At 42.8% G+C, this 24,862-nt stretch overlaps 2 protein-coding genes across 3 annotated transcripts in view; one reads left to right on the forward strand and one right to left on the reverse strand.

The window, feature by feature from the left end:
• The first annotated feature begins 14,005 nt into the window (after positions 1-14,005).
• LOC113006483 (profilin-2) lies at positions 14,006-20,042 on the forward strand. 2 transcript variants are annotated; one of them, XM_026142478.1, is made up of 3 exons: positions 14,006-14,391; positions 17,304-17,496; positions 19,355-19,494. In XM_026142478.1, the coding sequence occupies exons 1-3, from the start codon at positions 14,263-14,265 to the stop codon at positions 19,450-19,452; spliced, it is 420 nt and encodes a 139-aa protein (XP_025998263.1). In that variant the 5' UTR covers positions 14,006-14,262; the 3' UTR covers positions 19,453-19,494. The 2 variants fall into 2 exon arrangements, with proteins under 2 accessions (XP_025998263.1, XP_025998262.1); XM_026142477.1 differs by lacking the exon at positions 19,355-19,494 and adding an exon at positions 19,785-20,042 and having other exon boundaries at positions 14,012-14,391.
• Positions 20,043-24,477: 4,435 nt separating this feature from the next.
• Positions 24,478-24,862, reverse strand: part of rnf13 (ring finger protein 13) — a 39,819-nt gene continuing 39,434 nt past the window's right edge. Inside the window, exon 10 of the mRNA XM_026194234.1 lies at positions 24,478-24,862. This exon is cut by the window's right edge and continues 889 nt beyond it. The gene's annotated coding sequence lies outside the window, so the exon portion shown is untranslated.

A 24,862-nucleotide genomic window follows, 5' to 3' on the forward strand; every position in this document is an offset into this window, starting at 1 on the left:
TAATAACAGTTCAAGACGGAAGTGCTTAATTTGCCTAATTATGAAAATACCAAGCCACCAATAATTAGAAGCACACAGTTAAAGGTCTTGGAGGTTTAAAACCCTTGCAACATGTTGAATAACGCTGTTAGGGGAAGTGAGAGAACATTCCTTGGGAGGGCAGATTTTTGAGCTCTAATCCTGAACGAGACGGCTTCATGGCTTCATTGTGCAAAAAAAACGCAGCAGCGACCAAATAAAACAGTAGAAATCTCTTTTATCCAACCACTAGGCCTAAAGGACTATCTCTCAAGTGTCTGAGAGAGAGAAACTCGATGATTCATGAATCCAGCTACAGGTTGCTGAGCATGCAAACAATAGTGTGCACGCCCACTTAGAGCCGACCTTGTATGTTTTTCATGCTTATGTGGAAAGTTTAGAACTGCAGCAAAACAATAACAGAGCAAATCTCCAATCCCCTCGAACAGTTTCCCCTTTTTTTGGGATTTTGGGTTATTTCGTCGAAGCTACTGTATGATGTAATGCAGGGGCGCATGTTGCCTAAGCAGAGCGAGCATAAACAGGCATTTGTGAGGGAAAGGAGAACTGTCTTTGGTGGAAAATTTGCAGTTATTATATTCTGTTCTACCTTCAGATGTTTATCTCGATCGTTCAGCTGAATCATTTTGACAAAAACATCTCGTTCCCAGAAAATGATTTATCTGATGAAACAGAGTCTTTATTCCTAAACAAACCTCCTACATAGTCGGAGGATTGCAAGCGTCTTTGTGTCTCCAGCACACACATAACTAGCACACAAATATCAAAATGTAGTTTTTGTTTTTGTTTTTAAAAAGGTGCCTGTTTGAGCGCAATATTTCATGTTTATAGATTTTTGTAGTTACATTTGTGGTTGTGTTAGAGGTGAAAAGTCAAACTTGTTCTTTGATCCCAGCCTTTTATTTCAAGCTACAGATGGCTCTCGTGCATGTCAGCATGATGAGATGTGGGTTATTTCAAGTAAAATCAAAAGAAGCGATGTTTAAAACATCCAGCCGCCTCCTTCTGCAGTCGTTAAAGCTAAAATCTATGAAGTATTCATCATTGATGCAGAAGAACTTCTCAGGGCTGCAGCTTGCATCCTTGCATGCTCTGAGGCCTCCAGGGCCGGTGTTCTGCAGGTTTGAGATGTGTCCTTGATCCAACACAGCTGATTTAAATGGCTAAACGACCTCCTCAACATGTCTAGAGGTTCTCCAGAGGCTGGTAATGAACTAATCGTTTGATTCAGGTGCGTTGATCCAGGGTGAGATCTAAAACCTGCAGGACACCGGCCCTTGAGACCAGGAGCTGAGGAAAATATTTACGCCAGAATGACCAACTCTAAATAATTTCATTACATCCGTGTTATTTAGCTACATTTTAAAACATTAAATTTCATAGAATCTGGTCAAAATAAAATTTACTAGATTAGTATACATTCAGTTTATACCAAGCATATTTTCCTTAATCGTTAATTATTTAAATACATAAACCTCGGCTTTTCTATTGCAAAATGATTGCTTCATGTTTATGAGGGCAAGCATGCTGACACCTATCTCTGCTGTGCCCAAGACTTTTATAGGTTAATAAAAGCGGCCTATTTTAATGTGATTATCAGCACTGATAAGCAGTGATGAGTATCTGATAGCCAGGAGATTTGGGACGGTGAGGTCACAGACAAACAGACTCAGGGACAGCTTTTATAGCCCTGATCAGTGCTAATACCTGATGTTGCACACATACGTTTTTAACTCTGCACATGTTGTCTATATTTTATTCTATACATATGGTAATTATTTATTGTGATTTGATTGCCTTTCATGTAGCGGTGATGTGGGAAGGTTCTCCAGTTTGACACTGTGACTGTGCAATGAAAATAAAGAGTTATACAGTTAGGACTATAATTTTTTAGGCAAAGATACAAAGTTTGTAGTTCTACCTCTGTACACCACTACAGATGTTGTTAAATCAAAGAACCAGCATGTGATTGAAGTGCAGACATCAGCTTTAATTCCGTTTAGTTTAAGTCACAGTCCCCTTCTTCAGAGGCTCCTAATTAATTGGACAACTGACTGATGACTGGTGAGGCCTGTTCCCTTGGTACTTCAAAAGAAAGTGAGAAAGTTTTGAATTTGTGTTTTATAGCTTTTCACTTTAATTTCAAATATGAGGCCCCAAGAGAAGTCAGTTCAAGTGACGGAGGCCATCACTGAGCAGAAAAACAAACAAACTTCTCAGAGAGATAGCAGAAACTTTAAGAGTTGCCTAATCAGCTGTCTGGTCCAACAGGCCTGAAAGACTACAGAAAGCAACTTAAGTCTATAATAAGACAAGAAAAACAACTTCACAATATCTAACCAGGCCAAGAATGCTCTCGAGGAGACAGGTGAGTCGCTGTCAAGGTCTAAAATCAGAGGATGTACAACAATGTGCAAACAGGAAGCCAGCGTCGTCTGAAGCATCCCACATTACTGTCGAAGATGGAGGCGGCAGTGTTACGGTGTGGGCACGTGTGGCTGCCGGGGGAACGGGGTAACTGGTGTTTCTCGAGGACATGAGTGTTGATAGAATATTTAAAATGAGGTTAGCTTGTCCAGACTCCAAAATTGCTGTAATTACTAAAGAGCTTCTGTGAACCTTTGAAAAAACAACAACAAAAAAACACTTCAATTAAAGCTAAAAGCCTGCACCTTGGGTCACACGTGACTGTTGTGCTGTACAGAGGCAAAAAAGAAAAAGTCCAACAAATTATGGAGCTAACCGTACGTCAGACATCGAGTTAAATGGGACAGGGAAAGAAGGAAAGTGCACTGTACTGTATATATGTGCCTACACTTGATAGAGTATTTGGGTCATCACCTGCCCCCTATGACTCAACGAGTTTTGCTCTGAGCAAATTACATATATGGTTTCTTTATAGGATAGATTTCAAAACAAGACGTACTTTCTGGGCGGTGTTGACTATTGCTACGCTGCAGCGTTAAAGGAAAATTGGGCAATTTTGATAAAGTTGCCCAAGTCAAAAATCTGCATGACGATTTATTGCATTACACTAAATGATTACCGACAGCCTACTTAACCTCTCACTCTTCAAACAGCACATCTGCAAACATTCATTGTGTTATCCTTCCTACTCTCTTCCTCCCACCAACCTTACAGGACTCACTGTCTTGCGACCTTTGGCCTGACGGGCCATAATGTTCCCCTACTGTTTTTCCAGCAGGTGTACTTCCATCTCTTAATCTCCTCATTGTGTTCCAAGTCCTGAACAACCTATTTTCTTAATTGCCAGACTTGATCTAGATTACAGTGAGGGCCATCAGGAGGGTTTAGGTTGGGTTGAGAGGTGCGCATGGGTGTCCCAATCTCCAGCGATCTATCCAGCTAGCACTGGAGATTAGGACACCCACGCGCACCTCTCAACCCAACCTAAACCCATAAACAAAATGAATATGGTCAGGCCCACGCAGGTTCTGATCCTGTGCTCAAAGGGGGTGACATTGGTTGGTTTTGTGAATCTGGCTTTTAAAAGCTGAGGATGTTAGCATGTAGGAGGCAAAGAGGGTCTTGCAGGAAGACTCAGTTCAATACTGTGCCACCAAGAACTGGGGCACATTTAATCTGAAAATCTGCTGCGGTTTCCAGGATGAATGACATGTTTCCTTGAATGAGTGTGCACCCTGCTGTGCAGGAGCATCGCAAAAGCAATTTCTATGTACATTTTCTATCAGAATGTGACTGCGTTGAAGCCTACTTAATGAATCAGCTATGACAGCTGCACCAGAGTGTGCTACTGGGGCATAGCGGACTTTTAACGTTCGACTACCTTTGGAGCATTAACAGCATTCATTTTGTTACAGATGTTTTAATATTGTCTGATTAAAAATTAGATTGTTGGTGTTAACTGTGCAGGTCATTTGATTTCACTGTGAATACATGTGCTGGAATGACGATAAAAACCTTGAGTCGTGAATCTGGGACTCTCCACCAATTGCTCTTAGAACTGAAGAAGCTTCTTGGATGAGAGGTGAAACCAATGACTGTAGAAAACAGCAGAAAAAATCTTTTATACAGTCATTGGGTGAAAGGTCTTGAAGAAACTTAAAGAAGTCCAGACGCTTTTCTTTCCAAGCTCCTTAGACTACGATGACTTGGATGACTGAGAATCTTCACAGACATCTTTAGTCGTGAATCTTCTTGCTCCTAATTACAGAAGTTGGCTCCAGTGTTTCTAAAAATGATCTCTCAAAGGAAAATGTCTTGATGTGTGAAGAGCACAAGAAACAGCACAAAGCTGCTGCCTGGGAGGACAAAACTGCGCCAATGTTTCATTTTTATGTATCTTTAAATTAAAAAATAGACAAAGAACATTAAATAATCGGATAAAACAGCTTAAACAAAAGTGTGACTTCTTGCTGTTTGCTAACACTGACACCAGATCAATAATCCTGCAGAAACTAATGTGTTTCCCCTACAGCAGCTACGCCTATTATTTTATTTGTTTGTTGTCAGATTAAAGCGAGGGCGGTCTTCACGGCAGGTAAATGCCTGCAGAATTTTCAAAAGATGAATCATTTTGAAATTTTAATGTGACACAGCATAGAAAGCTCTCATTATAGAGACAGCCTGCAGAAAACCTGTGGTGAAGCTGTAGGACCTGAGCAGTTGAAGTCTGTTCCTGTGCCTTTAGATGAGAAGGTGGTATATGGGTAAATCACGGGCGAGTGCCAGCATGTGTGTGTCTGTGTCATCTGTTAATACTCGAAACAAACCTGAGGACAGCAACAGAGTTTTGGCTTAACTTATTCAACAACTTTTCCCACCGTACTTACTTGCCAGCTTTCATCGATTTGGAAGAGTGCTATGATGTAATTCTACATAAACTTCCCTGTTCGGACTCGTCTTCTCTCTTGCCCGAGGACCTCTCGCGGTGACAATGCCAAGTCTTTTATTTCCCCTCATCCAGCAGCTCTCCAGCACCATCTGTGTCAGACTGCCATCATGACGCCCCTGGGCTGCTGCAATAAACACTTACAACCACAAGGTGTCGTCATTGGGCAGTAAAAGCACTCTCTCGCTTTCTCTGTGTGCATTTAAATATCTATTCATATATAAACTGGGATGGTTTAAAAAAGCTATTAAGAGATTATAATAAAATTAAAAAAAATACATCAATAAAACAAAGGATAAATCAGATTTAAAAAGAGAAAAATAACTAAATGGATTAAGAAAAATTAAATTAAAAAAACAAAGAAGAATGCTGCTCACACATATAGCCCACAACCCACAGATGATGAAGGGAAATGGAGGTCTTGTTAAATCCTATTACTTGGTCCGAGTGTGCAACATTATGGCTCCATAAATCAAAAAGCAATTAAAAGATCCAGCAGAGTAAAATCAAAGATCACTGGTGTCAAATGAACTCACTCACACGCACAGACATACACACAAAGCGATATATGCTGCAGTGACGCACCCCATTTACTATTCTTTTGACTTGCAAATGACAGCTGCTCTTTTAAGAAGACTTGCATTGTGGCTGTGAGTTGTGTGGGTGAGTGGGTGGCTAGTGGTTTGCGGGTGGGTACCGTGCAGATATGTGTAACTGTATTCATATACGACAGTGGGTGGGGTTTTCAAAGGGTTAACCAGGTGTCGCAAATGTGTCCTCAGAGCTTTATAGTTAATTGAATAAATAAAGGTCAGTCCAGCAGCTCACCAGGAGCCAAGCTGTCATAAATGGACACCTTCAGGAGTGTGTCCACCTGACCGAAGGCATTTGTGCATAAATGTTTACTGCTGTGTTAATCAAATGAGCATGAAAATAACGCAAACAAAACATCCACAAGTGGTGACTCAGTTTTGCTCTCTAGGATTTTACCTTGTGGTTTCGGTCTTCTAAAAAAGCCACTCAGGAGCTGCTCTGAAGTGCATCAACTGGAGTTTTTTTTAGCTCAACTTGAGTTTCGCAGTGTTTTGAACCTGCTTCTTCTCCACCAACAACACCAACAACAACACAATGACAGTCAATGAGCTCCCATCTTCAAAATAGACCTCTTCTGCTCGTCTCAGGATGATGCTTATTTGCCTTAAACTGGGTTTTTATGAAGCCAAGTTTCTTCTAATTATCTGCTCCTTACACACAGATGTTGTGCCTGAGCTGACCACATGGCCTTACAACCACACTACATCCCACCTGCACACACACTGAGCTCATTATTCAAAATCCACCACCGTAACATTGTTCATCTGACAGAAAATAAAGAAATTATAACAACTCCAATTTAAACCGGCTGGTGTTGTTCTGTTTTTTGACAGAAAGAAACATATGTCTTTGTGATTGTTTCAAAGATGCTGTAAAAACTGCACATTTATCGGCTTTGAAGATCATTCCCTTTCCCATTGCTCTTTTACAATGGCAGTAGCATGTTTCGATGTGCAGCGCACACCGCTGTGGGTAATGATATCTGTGTGTTCATAATGTTTCATAGTTACCTCACATTAAGATCTATTCTGTCTTCAAAAACACTAATGTGCCACTGGTGAATAAAACCCTCAAGAATCTCACTATTTTCAATCTGAGCAAGTAGGAAGGTAAAACAGAGAGATAACAGCACCACCTACAGAATCTCAGAGAGAAAATTCAAAGACACGGCCACAAAGTTTGGATAAGGAACAGGTGACTTTTTCATAGTGCAGGGCAGAAAGAGCCAAGAGGTTTGACTTGAAGGAAACAGAGCGAGGAGCATCATGCATGCCTTTGTACATCCCAAGACCTACAGCATGTCTAAGTCGCCATATATGAAATGATATTTCTTACTTATGTTACACTTTCGAAAATTCAGTTTCTATAACATCAGTTTATTTTCACATAAACCTGCCACAGGTATGTTTATCTATCTGACTGCTCATGAGTGCGCTTCACTCTGTGCGACCTGCGTACGACTGAAGATGTCTTCAAAACAATACTAAAATGAACAAGGAGCTACAATCGTCATAAGAAGCTAACACAGAACAAAAAATGATCCGAGGATGAAAATAACCCTCCACAATGAGATTCAGATTCTCTTCATCCTTCACTATGAATCATGACTATTCATCTGAGCAGAACACTGGTGCTTTATATCCAGTCCGTACATCATACCACAGAAGCACCAGTGAATGCAGAGCTGCGTTTACAGTAGCGTGCTGCTGAAAGGCTGCTTCACTCAAAAATGATGGATTATAAATACAAATAAAATCAGATTCATTCCTTTGTCTTTTTATTACCTTTTTATTTCAAGAAGACTAAAATATGGGTGCTGGAATATGAAGAAGAGTCTATCGAATCTTTATCGTCATTCCTAAGAACAAATAGGAAATCAAAGAAGTTCATCTCTACTTTCTCCAGGTTTTTCTTTTCCTCTAACCTCTGCAGGCCAGTCCTTCTGGCCACATCATCGTCCTGGGGGTGGGTTTACACAAGGTAGCTATCGCGTGTGTCGTGGACTATACGGGTCACGCGTATTTGCATGCCCACATTTTACAAGTGTCTTCACATGAGAAAACGTTTGTGTGCTGAGAATCCATTTGCATGTGTGCGTGCCGTCCACACTTACTGTCACGATCAGTGTACGTCCACTCAAGCTGGGTGGGTACCTGTGTGGAGATGTTACTGTTGCCATGAAATTTTGTATTTCAATTAACCAATAAATATGTTTAAACTTTAATTCTCCAGCTCTGCCCTGACCTTATTGGATAAAAATACTTTATATTTAAACATTTCTTGAAGGGAAATTCATCACATGCATCTATTAAAGAACCAATGAAAATGCTTCTGATGGCTCATCTGTCAAAGCTGTCCATGGGCTTTCTCAAATGGAGAGCATGTGTGCATCCACTGGTGAGTATCCATCGCCTCCTCAGTCTTGGCTGCTATTGATTTTCTATTGTCTGTGACAGCCGGGACCTGGTGAGCAGAGAGGAGACATTTTCTAGGAAAGGAGCTGCTCCAGCACTCCATCTTCTCTACCTGCTGCTGCTCAATATTTAATGCACTGCACCCAAGCTGCCCCAGGAAGGAATTCAAGTTAAAAAACAAACAAACAAAGAAGCACAGTTTCCTTTTTAAACCATGTCTGTTACGTTGTTACGTTGGGGTTTGTTTCATGAAACAAGCAGTCGCATTGCTGAGCGTGTGGAAAAATGCAAAAGAGAGCACGCTTTAGCATTAAATCACCCAGCATAACTCTTTACAGCTTAACAACCCAGTGACAAACATACTGTATTTTTAAAAATGTGTGAATTGCGCACAAAAAGTTTGGGAAATAATTTTGTCCAAAACACTGATTTATTCAGTGACTCTGAAACATCTTAACTAGTGCTATCAGCGTTAATATTGTTAAAATGACATTAACGCCATAACCGTGTTAACGCAGCAAATCTCCATTAGTGAGTTAACGCAAATCACGGCGCTAATGCGTTAACAAGCTAACCGCGCTAACGCGTTGACGCCGTGCAGCCCCATGCACAGGGCGATCCTATCGCTATCGGAGATTTGCCACGTTAATGCAGTTATGGAGTTAATGTCACTTTAACAAGATTAACGCTGACAGCACTAATCTTAACCTTTGAGAAATTTCATGTCCCATCCATCCATCTTCTACTTATCCGGGCCAGGTTGCGGGGGGAGCAGCCTAAGCAGAGAAGCCCAGATCTCCTTCTCCCCGGCCACCTCCTCCAGCTTCCTCTGGGGGAACACCAAAGCATTCCAAGGCGAGCTGAGAGATATAATCTCTCCAGCAAGTCCTGTCCTGGGTCTGCCCTGGGGCCTCCTCCCAGTGGGACATGCTCAGAACAGGTCATCTAAGAGACGCCCAGGAACCATCCTTGTCAGATGCCCGAACTAGCTCAACAGGCTCCTTTCAATATGTAGGAGCAGCGGCCCTACACTGAGCCCCTCCCGCATGCCCAAACGCCTCACCCTACCTCTAAGGGAGAGGCCAGCCACGCTTCAAAAGAAATCTAATTTCCACCACTTGTATCCACAATCTCGTTTTTTCGGTCACTACTCACAGCTCGTGACCATAAGTGAGGGTACGTAGATCGATCAGTAAATTGAGAGCTTCGCTTTTACATTTAGCTCTCTCTTCACCATGACAGACAGGTACAACATCTACATCACTGCAGCCACAACACCAAACTGTCTGTCCCACTCTTCTCCCGTCACTCATGAACAAGACCCTGAGATACTTAAACTCCTCCACTTGGGGAAGGAACTCGTTCCTGACCCGGAGTGGGCACTCCACCCTTTTCCAGCTGAGGACCATGACCTCAGATTTGGAGGTGCTGATTCTCATTCCCACTGCTTCACACTTGACTGCGAACGAATCTAGTGCAAGTTGGAGTCCTTCACCCGATGAAGCCAACAGAACCACATCATCTGCGATTCTAAGACCACCCAAGTGGAAGCCTTCTGCCACTTGGCCATACCTAGAAATTCTGTCCATAAAAATTATGAACAGAATCTGTAACAAACAGCAACCCTGGCGGAGTCCATCACCCACTGGAAACAAGTCCAACTTATTGCCGGCTATGCAGACCGTAGCTCCTGCAGCAGTTATATAAGGATCGAATGGCCTGTATCAACGGGCCAGACACCCCATACTTGAAGCACCTCCCATAGGATACTCAGGGGGACACGTTTGAATGCCTTCTCCAAGTCCACAAAACACATGTAGACTGGTTGGGCAAACTCTGATGCATCCTCAGGTATCCTCAAGGGAATAAGGAGCTGGTCCAGTGTTCCACAACCAGGATGAAAACCACACTGTTCCTCCTGCATCCGAGGTTCGACTAACAGATGGACTCTACTACTTTCATATGTATGAGTCAAAAATAGGTCCTTTTTTTCCTGCTGCTACACAAAACAAAGACTGAACTGGGGGTCATGAATAAATAATTTTGTTAAATTGTGGTGAAAAAAGGTCCTGAAATGAGTGCAGTTCAGGCTTCTCAAGACAAAGCAGAGCTACCTGCCGATTCTGCCGTGCAGGACTAAAGGTTGGTAACTTCTAACCCTCCTGCTCTAGTATTTATAATGTTACATTAAAAATAACTCGGCTCTTTGCATCGTAAACATGCTGGTGGTCACTGTTCATACATTTCTTCTTCTTTTGGCTGCTCCCTTTAAAGGGCGACACAGCAGATCGTCTGCCTCCATCTCACCCTATCCCTAGTATCCTCCTCTGCCACACCAACCCTCTGCATGTTCTCCTTCACTACATCCATGAATCTTCTCTCAGGCCTTACACTTTTCTTCCTGCCTGGTATCTCCATAGTCAACACCATTTGTACAATATATCTACTATCCCTCCTCTAAAAATATCCAAACTATCTTAGCCTTGCCTCTCTAACTTTGTCTTCAGCATTGCTTATGAAGCCTTGTTATCATTTATCTTTCAGTGCCATAGAGCTGCCTTGAAAACATGCAGTGGAGCAATTCATGGATATTTTCTTCAATAAAAATACAGAGAGAACAGCATTTTTTTCTTTTACAATATCTTCAGGCTGTTTGAGTACAGTGAGCTCATTGTTGTGTTCAAGAAACCACATTGAGATGATCTGAGCTTTGTGACATGGTGCATCATCCGTCAGAAGATGAGTGCACTGTACTAATAAAGGGATGAACACGATAGGAATATTCAGGTAGATTGTGGTGTTGAAAAGATACTCAGCTGGTACTTAAGGGCCCACAGTGTGCCCAGAACATATCTCAACACCTTGACACAACGCCGCTTGATAAAAGGCAGGATAGAGCCACGTTTTCATGTCCTTTACGCCAAATTCTGACCCTGCCATCTGAATGTTGGAGCAGACCAGGTGAAGTTTTTCCAATCATCTGGTGTCTAATTCAGGAGAGCCTTTGAGAAGTGTAAGCTCAGTTTCCTGTTCTTAGCTGACAGGAACGGCACCTGGTGTGGTCTTCTGCTGCATGTCTACATGCCTAAATGCACTGAGTTCTGCCTTGTGATTGGCCGATAAGATATTTGCATTAAGGGGCAGTTGAACAGGTGTGCAAAACATCTGATAAAACCCTACATTGTCTGAAAGCATAATTGCCTTTTTTTATAAAGCAGGAGTGAACATGTTTGACCTGTTTTTTTTTTAAACCAAAAAGGTTGTTTTTTTTGTCTTGTCCCATTAGTTTATCAAGAAATACTCCACAAATATAAAAACGTATTTCTTTAAAGGCTTCTTCCTCAACCTGCATTTGCAGCCCATGACAGGGGTTATTGACGATGAACTTCCTTGTGATGCAAAGTCCAGGTAATAAATAAATAAATGCAAAAAGGCTGTGCAGTGCAATTTGGTGCACATATAATCATATCAATGTTTGCTTCCTTGTACTCTGAACATGTCCTGCTTTTTTCAAAATGCCTCGACACAGCCTGTTTAACAGGATACCACAACACATTTGTTGAAATCGGGGCGTGCGCTACACTACAAGAAAACACTGAAAACTTTTTTTTCTCCAATCCAGTCTATTCATTTCAGTGAGAAAGTGAGACAAAAAACAAACTGCAGCAACTTTATCCTGCTTTTATTCACTTCATCAGAGCATATGAAAAACTTTCATACCATTACAAACACTGATCCTTGAGAACTTTAAGTTCTGTCATGCTTGAAAAATAAGGAATGCATACATTTGCAAAAAGGAAAAGGAGTGGGGTGGCTGAGGTGGGCGGCGATATCAAGCTATGATGACAATGCTCTTGTCCAAAAAAGCAAACCTTTTCTAAGGCAAACAAGTAAGCTCTTTTCTGTATCTCCATGACTCATGTGGAAGCTGAGTGGTGTGGTTGTGAGTGGTACTATTTTGCCCAAGCAGAAGTGCAAAACAGAGGTGGCCATGGAAACTGTCGGCATCCAATGGGAGATGAGGATATGGGTGTGGCCTGACTGACAAGTCATTCTGCCCTGCTCAAGTCCTGTACCTTGGTCAATTAATAACTTTCTTCGCGCCCATTCTTCTGCAGGAAGAAAGAGAGAACAAGGATTAAGTAGATGTTTCTAGAAAGAGATAAGACTGTCATGTGCTGAAAAGACTCAGAATGAGGAACCTGTGTATATGGCACACTTAAAAAATGCCCACAATGTAAAGAAAAGCCATTTTACCTACAGTTGTTTAATCTTTTTTCACATTAGTTTGAGTCTAAACAATTTATCTCCAGTTAGTGTTTTCAATTTGATATCCAAATCCTGCAATGGTTCCAAGTTCCCAGTTCATTTCACTTGAATCCCTCTGGGAAGTTTTTGGCACGCCAGCTTCCTAACACATGTCTTTTCACTGAGAGTCACGTTAATCTGGGCGGCAAATGCCACTTTCTCCTTTCACTCTTTGTCACTGAACACGCTGGCTGACCTCTGTTTGTTTTTCTACACCTGCCAAATAGAGGTGGCCACCCAAGGTGCCTGAGCACATACGTTTAAGCTAGTTTGCGTAGAGCTGGAAGAGAAGAAGAAACCCCAGGGAAGGGTTCCCTAAATGAAGATCACACACATATCACCAGAGTAGGAGGAGCAGAGCAGTCTTCTAATTTAAGAACACTGATCACAAGAGTGGCCTGATTATTAATGGTTTCCATGGAGCAAACACAAACAGATAGAAATACAAAACACAGCAGCCTCGTAGTCACAGATCTGACGCACGGCTGACATCATCCGTAGGTGTGTGACTGGCTGGTGCGCGTCCTTAACCAAACTGCTGCACCTGTAGAAGCTCAGCGTCCTCATCACCCCTATATTTGTGGTCATCAGAGCATGCTGGACAGATGCACACATGTGCACTCTGAACTCTTAAAAAAACACAGCTGTGTTTATTCCTTTTATTCCAACTGCCTCCCAAAGAACGAGCTTGTTTTATGTTTATTATTTATTTATGGTTTTTTTCCCCTTTGTTTTCAGTGGGTGCGGTTATTGTGTGAGATGCTGTGAGGCTTTTCTTTTCTTTTCTTTGAGCTAAACTTGCAAAGCAACACCAAATAAACAGTGAAATTGCAACAAAGAAATAGTTTTGGAAAAGGTTAAAGGACAGTTTAGGCCTGCCACCATAAAAATCCTAAATTTACATACTTTGTGACAACTGTCATACTGCCACACTGTAAGAGCACTTCTAGAGAAGTAACACAGAATAAAATTATGAGCAACTCCCATAAAAAAGTAAACAAACATGATTGCTCCGTATTCACTGGAATGCATTCTCGAGCATAAACCATGCTTAACATGTAAACATTAGGCACATATATGGAAAAAAACTTTTCCCTTTGACACAGTGCTAATGATGGCTGCCTCACATTATATTACATTCATATTTTTCTCTTGGGATTATAAGATACAGGTTTGACACATGCACTACCCAACAGGTACAACAGGTTTTCTCTCATGATCCTGAGAGCTTAAACAATGAAATAATTTTCAGTTACCTCTCTCTGTTTTCACCTGTGATCTTTTGAGAGTGCTTCTTCTGGCAGGTGTCATTCTGTATATGACACAGTAACTCAAATGACCATTGTAGTTAACAGAGTCCAGGAAGAATTTTCTCAGATGCTTAACTGGACTGCGTAGCCATCACTGGAATGTTAAATCAAGAACTATAAAACTTTTAATGTAATTTTTAATATTAACAAAAAACTCTAATTCAGTGTTTAAATAAAGAGATGGGTGCCAGCGTGTCTTAAATGATCAATATAAAGTGAAAAAAATAAACTGTGTAAAAACAAAATGCCTTTTTAAACTTTAACTTACTGAAGTCTAAGCTTTACATGAGCCTTAAACCATTAAAATTCTCCTTTGCAAATGTAAACTTGTTTTTTAATCAAGTTTAAGGCCTTAAAAAATCTGGAAGATTGGCTAAATCTTTATTAATGCACTTGAGAAAAATACCGTTTTCCTTATTGCTGTCGCGATAAAGCATGATATTCCTCCGCCGCTTCCTATATTATACAATGGGAGGAGAGACGAACAACGACTCGGGCGGAGTGATTTAGTCAGGACTACACCCAAGCGCCTGTCCGGTTGCAGCGGCTCCTCTTCGTTGCCTAGACCAGAAGAAAGCCGGGACGTAACGGTGCCGGGGGGGTTTTTGCTTGCTGGAGGCCCGTGTAACCACCGATAAATACAGCTTTCTCACAGTTTCTTCGTCGTTCAAGAGGCGATCGTGACTTAGCTTACTTTTTTCACCTTAAAACTAATTTCACAAACATGTCCTGGCAAAGCTACGTGGACAACCTGATGGCCGATGGCAGCTGCCAGGACGCGGCCATTGTTGGGTATGCGGACGCCAAATATGTCTGGGCATCTTTTGTCGGCGGTACCTTTGCCAACATAACGGTACGTATGTGCTGTACGTCGGTATTCCTAGTTGTGTATGAGCATAATGCACATTTTTGCATGTCGCTTATACGTTTGTCTGCATGCCAGGCCTTGTTGAATGGGGGATAAGCGAAGCAGTGTGGGTACACATGGTATCCGGTGGTCACACATAGGATCCACTGGCATGTGTGCGCCGTTGCTTTTCAACCTGTCGCCTGCAATTCCCACCTTTCTTTTCCCGCTTTTATTGTACGTCTACTATCTTAACGCTTAAGCCATTTTCCCTTTTAAAATAACTGTGCAGCACCGAAGCGCTCAAGCTAGAGATCATCGTTGCCGCGAACTCGAGCTAAAGCGGCTAACTTGGCTGCTAACAGTAACTAGCCGCATTGGAAAAGCTACAGTAATATAAGAAAATTAAACGGCAGTCCTATAAAACTATTGTATCCTGAATTAGTCATTCGCATGTTTAAAAACTGCTTAGTAGTTTCGGCTACCATAAGCTTTTCCATGCAGACTAAGTCAGTGTTACCAGTGATTAGCGAACGACACGGTTAGCTCAAATCGGGCCGGTCATCTCCCTCCCCACCACCATCATCCTCAGTCATTACTAGCTAACGCTAACGGCGCAGGGTTGGCGGCGCTCGCACGCATTCCTTACGTGCTGGCGTTCCGTTGGTCCTTTTCAATTTTCCTATTCGGCTTCTGTGAATCTCTCCACCGCTACCGCCCATCATTTTTCCAAGATGGCGGACACGCTCCCAGTTTCTTATTCATTTTTGTCCATGGGAGCTAACCGAGACGTCTGGGCTCGGATCTCGGTTTTTTCTCATTAGCATGCCACCCCGTGTTATGGACAGCATGCGTCGGATGCTCCTATTTTACAACAAATAAAACTCAGTCGACTGAAAGTAAAGCTAACTTGTTTAACAGACACATTCGGGGTTTTCCTTCATCCTCCATTTTGTCCGTTAAATTTATTTTGCCAGTCATCTACGTTTTTAATCGGGACTCCTCCGGTTCCAACGTGAATATAACGAAGATTTAGCAGTTCTAGCTGGCTATTATAAAATAAAAAACCCCGCTCATGTGGCGGGGACTGTGGTTTCGTTATCTGAGGTTAACTGGGAGTGCCCACTCGGAGCTATGGAACGGCAGCGTTTTCCTTTTGAAATACAGCAGTTTCCTTAATGGACTTTTTAGCGTGTAAAAGAAGCTTGCTTTTACCGGCTGTCAACCAGCATGCCCGGTGGTTGCATTTGGTAAAAGGAATCTCCTTTTAATGAATACAGAAGGTTTTCAGGGGATCTGAAGTCGTTTTCATGTGGGGATGGCGGCTTTTCATTCCCGGTTGAAGTGACCAAATTAGCAACCCTGGCCTGGGCTTGTAGGTAGCCGCCATGCTATCGTTATCTTACGACGTGCTTTGAGTTTGCCGTTTTCCCTTCCTGACGGTGTGCCATGACTCTGCACTTCTGGACTCAAGGGGCAACGCCTTTTGTTCTGCAGTTCGCTCCAAATAAAGTAGTTTGAGAAAGAAAATGTGTGTGTATATATATGTATATATATATATATTTTTTACTGTACTGAGTTTCAAAGAAAACAAATAAGTTGTCCCCAAAAGTGAAATATTAGCAGCTTAACGTTTTCGTCATTGCGGTATGGTCGAGATTTCAGGACTTCTCCACCGGTAGCATAAAGGAGACTCCTTGAAACAGACCACGTGCTTTCATCTGCCCTGGGCTGGATGGTCCTCTTTATCAGTCTAAATACTGCCCTCTGTGCTAAGATGACTAATAAAAACCATTACACACTTAAAAAAAAAAAAGGGGGGGGGGGGGGCACTTTTCAACAAGACTTAATCTTTTAAAGAGAAACATCAATAATACAGTGTGGTTTGAAATTTGTTGACTGGGGTTGAGGGGGGAAAGGGCAATCTGTCAAAGATGGAAACTATGACCTCATACATTTTAATGACTGAATTGTAAACCATATTAATTAAAATATCCCATAGGTATATTTTGGGCCTCTTGCAGAGTAATCCGTCAAACCAAATACTTCATGATAATGCAAATTTAGCCTGGAGGTCTTCTGTAAAATACATTTTTATGTTGGCGCCTTAAATGGGTCCTGGTGCAGAACAAACTCGTAAGATGTACAGATTAGTTTAGGATATACATCCTGTTAGATGTTGAAACCCCCATTAACTATATATAGATTAAGGGAAATCATTACACGACAGTCCAGCCAGCTCTGGACATCTTGTGCATAAATTCAGTCATAGTTGAATGTTGTGCAGTAGTGGCAATAAATACTAATTCTACCCTCTTGTAATTTAAAAGCTGCAGGTTAAACATGAATGCAAGCTCTGGGCACAAGGCTTTCACAGACTAGAGTTGGGCATTTATCATTAGAACTATTTTACTACAATAAATTCCAAATTATTTCAGTATGTTTCTCAATTTATATATTAAGCAATGATGTTTTTGTTGTGGAGGGACAGCAGATTCTGAGCTGAGAGGAGGCTGGGCAATTAAACTTGAGGATGGAGCAGTTGTGAAATCTGGGCTGGTGCTGATGTGTAAAAGAAGTTTGGCTGATCTTCTTGTGCCAGGGAAACACAGGAAATGAGTAACTTCCCTGTAATGAGCGTCTTTCAGCTCTTGATCAGCATCATCTTGCACCAATTTTTAAAACTGCCAAAATTTGATCGAAGACAACAGATTAACACTGGACAATGCAGCCAACAGCCAAATAATTTGGTGTGTGTGTGTGTGGCTCTTGCTCAATCTCGAGGCTTCACAGCACCCACATTATGGAGCAATACTTGTGTTTGTGGAGAAACCCTCAAGTGTCTCCACATAAGCAATATTCTGCATTGATCTTAACGACGATGTACCTGACCTCCTGATCTCTGTGCTTCCTCCTAGCCTGAAGAAATTGATGTGTTAGTAGGAAAGGACCGAGAGGGATTCTTCACCAGTGGGCTGACCCTGGGCAATAAAAAGTGCTCCGTAATCAGAGACAGCCTCCAAATTGACAACGACTGGACAATGGACATCCGAACAAAGAGTCAAGGAGGAGAGCCCACATACAATGTTTCTGTAGGCAGAGCAGCCAAAGGTAAGCATCAGGTATACTGCTGTTAGCAGCATAAATCTTGAGTAGTTACACAGTAACCTGCTTTGAGTTTTACCATTTTAGTTTAGCTGTTTATTTTTGCTTTTAAAACGATATTATTGTCTTGTGCAAGCATGTGGGGTAGATGTTGACTGCACCTTTCCTCAATATATGACAGATGGGTGTAAAATGTCTGGATATTACTTTCAGTGACGGTCGATAACAGGCCGCAGTTGCTTCCATGTAGAAATGCATATTCAGGTTGTTTGAGCTCAGGAAGTTCATATTCAGAGATTATTGCTATGACTATTATCCAAGAGTGAGTTTATTTCCCCGCTAGAGTTATATTGCAGTTTAATTGGTATGGTTTACCTTTAACACTTTAAGACTAAGCAGCTTACAAATGAGAAAATCATAATCAGTTATGGTTTAGTAAAGTGTCTGTATGTTTACCTTTTTTTTGATATGTGAATTTAATAATTTTGCCTCCAGTTTATTCAGAACTTCTTACAGCTGCCAAGAATCGGAACAATTAAAGGGTATCATTTCTTTGTGGAAATGGTTATAAAGTAGATAAATTGTTAAGCTTCAGTCTTAAATGTGACCATCAGTAGGTTAAATTAAAGGCTTTTTAAAATGTATTTCTTGTCATGGGTCACAACCTTGATAATATTTCAGTAAGCTGAAGTTGAGTCTTTAAGGACTTGCCTGAGAGTTGTCAGTTTTCATGTTGCCTGTGTGGGCCCCGATGTCCTGTCCTGCCCAGTTCATGCCACAAGGTACTCTAGCAAACAGACTGCATCATCAGTTTCTGGGCTCACTTTTGGGATCAGGATTTCTGGGAAATCCTTTCTGGAATGCATGCATCTTCCTCCTTTCTGGTTTAACACCCCCCCCCCCCCCTTTCAAATTCACCACCTGTTTTTCCCACTCGCTTCCACTCTGTCCTAGTACTTGAGGCACATGAGGGTGTTTTTTTTTTTTTTTTTTTTTAAACACATGTATTGAGGAGAGGTATGCCAAGCATGCTGCTGCATTAGTGATGGTTAATAGTTCCTAACTTCACTTTCTTGTTCTTTGCTGCTGTCATGGCGCATAATGACACATTAAACAGACTGATAGGAGCAGAAACAGCCATGAAATGCTAGGCTTTGTGCCCCACCCTCTTGGCCAAACAGCAGGTATTATTTGGATATTTTACTCATGTAACTAAAATGGACATAGAAGCTACTCTTGCAGCCATTTGACCTGGTAAACAAAGACTGACTCCCACCAGTGGCTAAAACACTGACTAGATAAACTTCAGCCTCTCTGCATTGAATTTGTTCATCACTGTAAAGGGACTTTGGACTAGTTTCAGAGTTCTGTGGTCTACGTTTAGCAGTTTAAAGTGTAGTAAAGCCTTGATCTGGCTTTTAGCTCATGTTAAACCACAGCATGCTGGGAGAGCAGTGTCCTCTTAATAGTTTATAAAATAATAAACGATACATTGAGTCTTTGTGGCAGTTTGCTATTGCACTGGACTCTGTGCTAACTCCAGCTCTGTGTCTCTGCTTGTTTGGGCATCACAGATCTGACGACAAGGCTTTGCATGCATCCTTCACGTTTATTTTCCTGTTGCACTTACTGTCTTCCTAACTGTAACGTGACCTGTCGCCACCAGCAGCACCAATAAGAAAATGAATGTTGGAGCTCTGCACAGCCTTCAGAGTTGAAGGCACCGCTCTGCTTTCTGTGCCATTGTCTTCCTTTTGTAGCCGTCTCGTCTGCCTTTGCCGCTTTAGCTCTGTGCTCTTCTTCTTTTCATTGTGTGATCTCCGCACCTTCTCTAAATGTCCCTTCTCTGTCTCTTTTCTTTCAGTCTTGGTCTTGGTAATGGGCAAAGAAGGGGTCCATGGAGGCGGATTGAATAAGAAGGCATACTCGATGGCAAAATACTTGAGGGATTCAGGGTTTTAGTTTAGTTTTGATGTAGCTTATGCGGTGTAGGGTTAAAAAAAACAAATAAAAAAAAACAAAACAAAGGAAAATTAAAAAAAAAAAAGCATAAAATTTTGGGGGGGAAAAACAAAGCAAAAAAAAATCTGTTCCATCTAATGTTGAGCCCATGTTTTCCCCCGCGTCCCCGAACGGTCCCGTTTAAACAACCCCAGGAGCATTTCTAAACGGCACAGGGTTCGAGCTCTGTCCCCATATTTGGCCGAGATGGCATTGAGTGTTATTCTTTTTCCAGCCCTGCAATCAACATGCCTGTTCATTTTATTTTGTTTCTTTTCCTTTGTGTACTCCAGCATTGGTTATTGTCATGGGGAAGGAAGGTGTCCATGGAGGGCAGCTCAACAAGAAAGCATTTCAGATGTCTGAGTACCTGAGGAAGTCCGGATACTAAAGCAGCCTGTACCCAGCTACCTAGCAGCTCACCCTTACCACCCTGTTGCATTTCACACTACTTCCAGTCCTAGTTTGTAGTTTTTGTTTTTCTCCCTTCTCTTCTCCCCATTTGTTATCTGTCTTTGCTGTGTGGGTTTTTTTTTTTTTTTTTTTTTTTTTTTTTTGTCATTACCCCAACCCCCTCATCCCCCCCCCCCCCAAAGCACTTGCTCTGTGTACTCTTTAATACCCCTCTAAGCACTCTTCAGTTGATCCATAGCAAAGATGAGCATGTTGCTAACAGGATGTCATGACAAATTTGTACTTAAAGACCAGCAAAAAAAAAAATTCTCGCTGAACACTCACAGTTAAGGCTTTAGTGGTTAATTTGAAGCTTATTCTTTTATTATTTTTCGTCCACATTAGTGCCCATCACTTAATCACACACACACTCCCTCCCCGAGCAGCCGATGCCTTTGGAGCACTAAAGCTCGTCACGTCTTCCTCTGTCGTTGCCCCCACCCACCCCTCCACGTCCTGGTGGGGAGACTGCGTGCATCTTGGACCACCGTCGCTCCCCTCTCTGATCCACCACTACACATCCACCCCAATCTTTGAAAGTCCCTCTTGCCAAATTTTCACTTCCTCCCTCCCTGCTCCTCCCTTTCCTTTTCAAATCAAGTAAACACTAAACCTCACTGGGCAGTCTTCAAACACTACTCGCCACTCCGGCTCCCATCCCGTCAGATATCACCCGTTAGTCTGTTTTGTTTTGTTTTTTAAAACGAACAAAAAATGCAAGGATGCTCTGGGGCATCACTATTTGATCCTGGCGAGATCAGCCCCTCTCCACTCCCTGTAGATCATCTCGAGCCCACAGTAGATTGTAAGAAGGGATCCAACTGAGGACTTTTGTGATCACCTCTGTCCTTCCAAATGTGGTGGTGGTGTGGGACTCTCCTCCTGGCATAGCAGCCCTCCCCTATTACACGAAAAATGACAACCCACGGACATTCCACAATAACAACGGCTCAGGCACTTAATACTTTTGTTTGCCAGCTCCTGTAATGTATATTCTTTAATTTCTTTTTGTTTTCTTTTTAAAGGCTGCCTTTTTCTTTCTTTCTTTTTTTTGGACAGTAGACATCCCAGCATATAACCTTCTGGAGTGTATCCAGTTTGAATTTCTTTTTCTTTATATAGGACCAAGTATAGTTGAAGGTCGGGTATTTGTACACTCGCTCTAAATCATGTGAAGGATGGCTGCTTTTTATTCTTTCTGATGAAGGAAACACTAACCAGACAGTAATACTAAAGTTAAAAAAAAAAAAAAAAGTGAAGTATCAGTGGAGGTAAGGGTGGGAGTTTATGAAGAAAATGATCATTAGGTTTTGTTTTTCCTCTTAGAAGAAACACAACTGCATTTCAGCAGCCCCATGCTGTGTTGACAACTATAATACTGTGGAATAAATTGCCTTTTCTCTAGTCAGTTGAGCTCTGGGGAATCAGCCTGTCCACGCTCAGCACTGCTAACAACGTCCAAGTGGGGGGAATAAAAAATAACAGTAGAAATGACTCTTAATGGGAGATGGGATTAGTTGGAACAAAGACGCTCATGGCTGTGTTGTCGAAACTTTAACTGCAGAACCTGTGTATCCTGTGCCATAACGTAGAGAGATCTGTTGCTGTTGTAAAACGGATTGTTACCCACTGTCCATGAAGGGGTCATTTCATTGGCACTTTTTTTTTTCTTTATTTTTCTAGCTTCAGCTCCACTGTTTAGGCCTTGTGGGATATGTGTACTCATTAAAAAAAAAAAAAAGGAAAAAAAATTGTTTAAAGTCCTGTTTGCCGGTCTATTCATTTTCTTTCCTCACCACTTTTTTTTTATTTTTATTTTTTCTTCTTACATCTGGGATACAGTCTCTTTAATGCATTTGATTTCATATGCATAAAACCAAGAAATGCCATAAATTGATTTATCACCTTGTTTACAGACAGATCAAATAAATTTATTCCAACCAGATTGTGAGTTTACTGTCTTCTCTGTTGATCTGAACACTTTACTCTCAGTGAATCTGTGGTAATGTTTGGACTGAGCTAACTGCAGGTGTTACCGTCAGGTTAGGCCTCATCTAAGGTGCCTGAGCTCCCAGACACGGGTTAAGGCTAGTCCCAGAACATAAGTGTTTCTTCAGATCTGAGTGTAAGATTGTGAAGTCCTTCTCAAATGAGTTTTCCTCTACAGAAAAGTTTAATTTATTTTCTTATGTCACACCAGGCATGAGGGTGTAAGGGGGGCCCAGCCCTGGCGGAGGGTGCCGCCAGTGCATCGAGCCACCTGGGGGGCTCTTCAACAGGTGGGGGAGGCTGTTACATCTTGCAGGAGGTCTCCTCTCTTCAGGAACTCACTCTGCAGGAGGGGGAGATACAGGAGAGGTGGAGGAAGATCTCAGCCTGGGCGTCTATTGTCTTGTGTAGTCTGGAAGATGAGTGGATGACGGGGTGGGTGCAGTTTTCTCTGTGGTGGGGTTGGGTGGACTGTCCCGGGCTCTGTGGGGCCGGGCGGCGCTGCTGAACTGGACCCCGGTCTGGATGGGCCTGGGCCCCCTTTCCCTGGTGGGTTGCAGAGTATGGGGGTGCCTACTGGGGTCAGCGGGGGGAGCTGGCCCCAGGGAGGGGGTCACTTGCCCCGCCCTTCCTTCTCTCCCCATCTCCAGCTGCCTCCCTCTTCCCGCTCCACCACAATCACCCACACATGCAGGGCCTTGGGGTAAAGGTGTGTCACCAGGGTGCAGGGGAGGCTACCCCCCCCTCTGTCCCCTTCTGGCTGCCTGTGCCTCAATTTTATCCCACAACTTAGACATTCACGTTACTCAGACTTTCATAACACATACATATAGGACCTTGGGGGTGGGCACGCTACACGGAATCCACAAGACCATCAGGGGGTACACCTCACCCCTGGCGTCGTTGCCCACCTCTCAATTTTAAATACACGTAGACATTGAGGGCTAGCAGGAGGGACCATGCGCTTACCTGCTGCTCTCTGGCAGGTAGCTCCATGCCCTCCTGGGTTTTAAATGCACCTTAGAACACACATGCATCAACACTACAATGAGCGGGTGGAGGGAGGTTTGGAGTCCTCACACCCCCGTTCTCTGCGGCCTGTTGGAGCGGGGGGTCTGGGAGGAGGAGTTGGCTGTCCGATTGGGGTCTGGAGTGTGGGGCCTCCCTGCTGCTGCGGAGTCGGGGCGGTCTGCCTCTCCCCACCGCAGGGAAAAGGGTAACACCACCTGGGTCTGGGTGCAGTTTCCCCCTCCAGGGGCAAGGGTACCTAGACCCGGGGCTTAGAGTACACTTGGGGAGTGTGATCGTGTGTACAGCGTCTCTTTATGTCTGTCTCCACGTTGGGTGAGTGTGGAGTAAGTGCATATGAGAGCATGAGGGTGGGAATGGATGTTTGTATCTGTGTGTGCCTGTATGTCTGTGTCTATATGTCAGGTTGGGTATCAGACGCCACCTCTCTGGGGACATCTCAGGCCCTCTAAGGTATGGAGGTCTATCTCCCCCCTCCACTTCCCCTGCCAGTGGCAGATGCCCTCAGACATCAGTGCGTTGGTGGTTCTTTGTGTCCGGAGATGGGCGTCCAGGTACACACCGGCTCACTCCTTGATGGCTGCTTGTCGGGGCCTGGAGCCTGGGCCTGCCGGCGGAGCTCACGGACACGTCACTGCAACTCCCCCTGGCTTCTGCTCCGCGGCTGCTGGGTGACCCCTCATCTGGGACTCTCCTCAGCTCTTTCTGGGATAGTGGCGCGGCTTTTTCTTCCTTGGTCTCTTGTGTTCTGGGGGCCTCTGGATGTCTGGAGTCTTGATCTCCTCCATACCTGCTTCATGCCCTGGAGGACGGGGCTGTGGCCCCCCACACCCTCTAGCAGATCATTACAAGCGCGTTCATGCTCACAGGTGTACACACGGGTGCTCACACTCAAACTACACCCTTTTTGGCTCCTACCTCAAAGCACACTGTGCGCCATCGATCTTACGTGCTGCATAATGTTTAATATTTACTGTTATATTCCCATAGATCATGATGTTGTTTATTATGTTGCTCTTCTGCTTGTTTTCTCTCCCTTTCTTTCTCAACAGGTGATTGATATGTATTTTGTCTGCTTTTTTGTTTTTTTTCTCCTTTATCCTCGTCCCTCTTCCCCGCTGTTTTTCTTTTCCCTCTTTCTTAAAAAAAATAAAGTTTTGGGAAGTATTTTCTTTTCTTCGAAAAAAAAAAAATATATTGTGGCATTGCTTGATACCAAACAAAGCATTTTATTTCTTTGTAAATGTTGTAAATTTACTGTCTATACAAGCACATTAAACTTCAATATGAATTAAAAAAGAAAAGATGATTAGAAGGCTACAGAACAGCTGAGATTAGACTATTTTTGAAGAAAAAAACCAAGCTCTTTTCCCCCTTCCACTGGAAACGAGGAAGTGTTGAAGAACCAAGACCAGATCTGCCACGTTTTAGGCCGTTTTGGACGACTATTGAATGTTACCAAGAAACCTATAATTGCAGGATGTTTTTCAGCTCAAGTAATGAAGCTCAGTCAAGTTTCTTCGTCAGGCGTTTTATTGAAGTTTTACAGAGATGTTTGAGCAGGAAAACAAAAAATACATGAAATGAGAAGGCAACAGGATTCACGAACGAAAAAAATCAAGCTGTGTTATGAAAAAAAAAATTTGATTATTTACTACAAACAGTCTTAAAAATACATCGGGTCAGTTGAGCGTGCACCATGAGGCCTACCGAACAGCAACTGCTCGAGTTTAACGAAATGAAGTTCACCACAGGCGACGGACAGTTCTCACAATCTGAACTGGTGTAACCCACAGCTTCATGTGACACCACACGGAGAGCACACCCTCTTCTTCCAGTGTGTCACTCAGACCAGTTTAACTAGAGCTTCTCTTGGTGTGAATCACTGTAACAAACTGTG

Source organism: Astatotilapia calliptera, chromosome 15 (genome assembly GCF_900246225.1).
Source record: "Astatotilapia calliptera chromosome 15, fAstCal1.2, whole genome shotgun sequence".
NCBI classification, from domain to species: Eukaryota; Metazoa; Chordata; class Actinopteri; order Cichliformes; family Cichlidae; genus Astatotilapia; species Astatotilapia calliptera.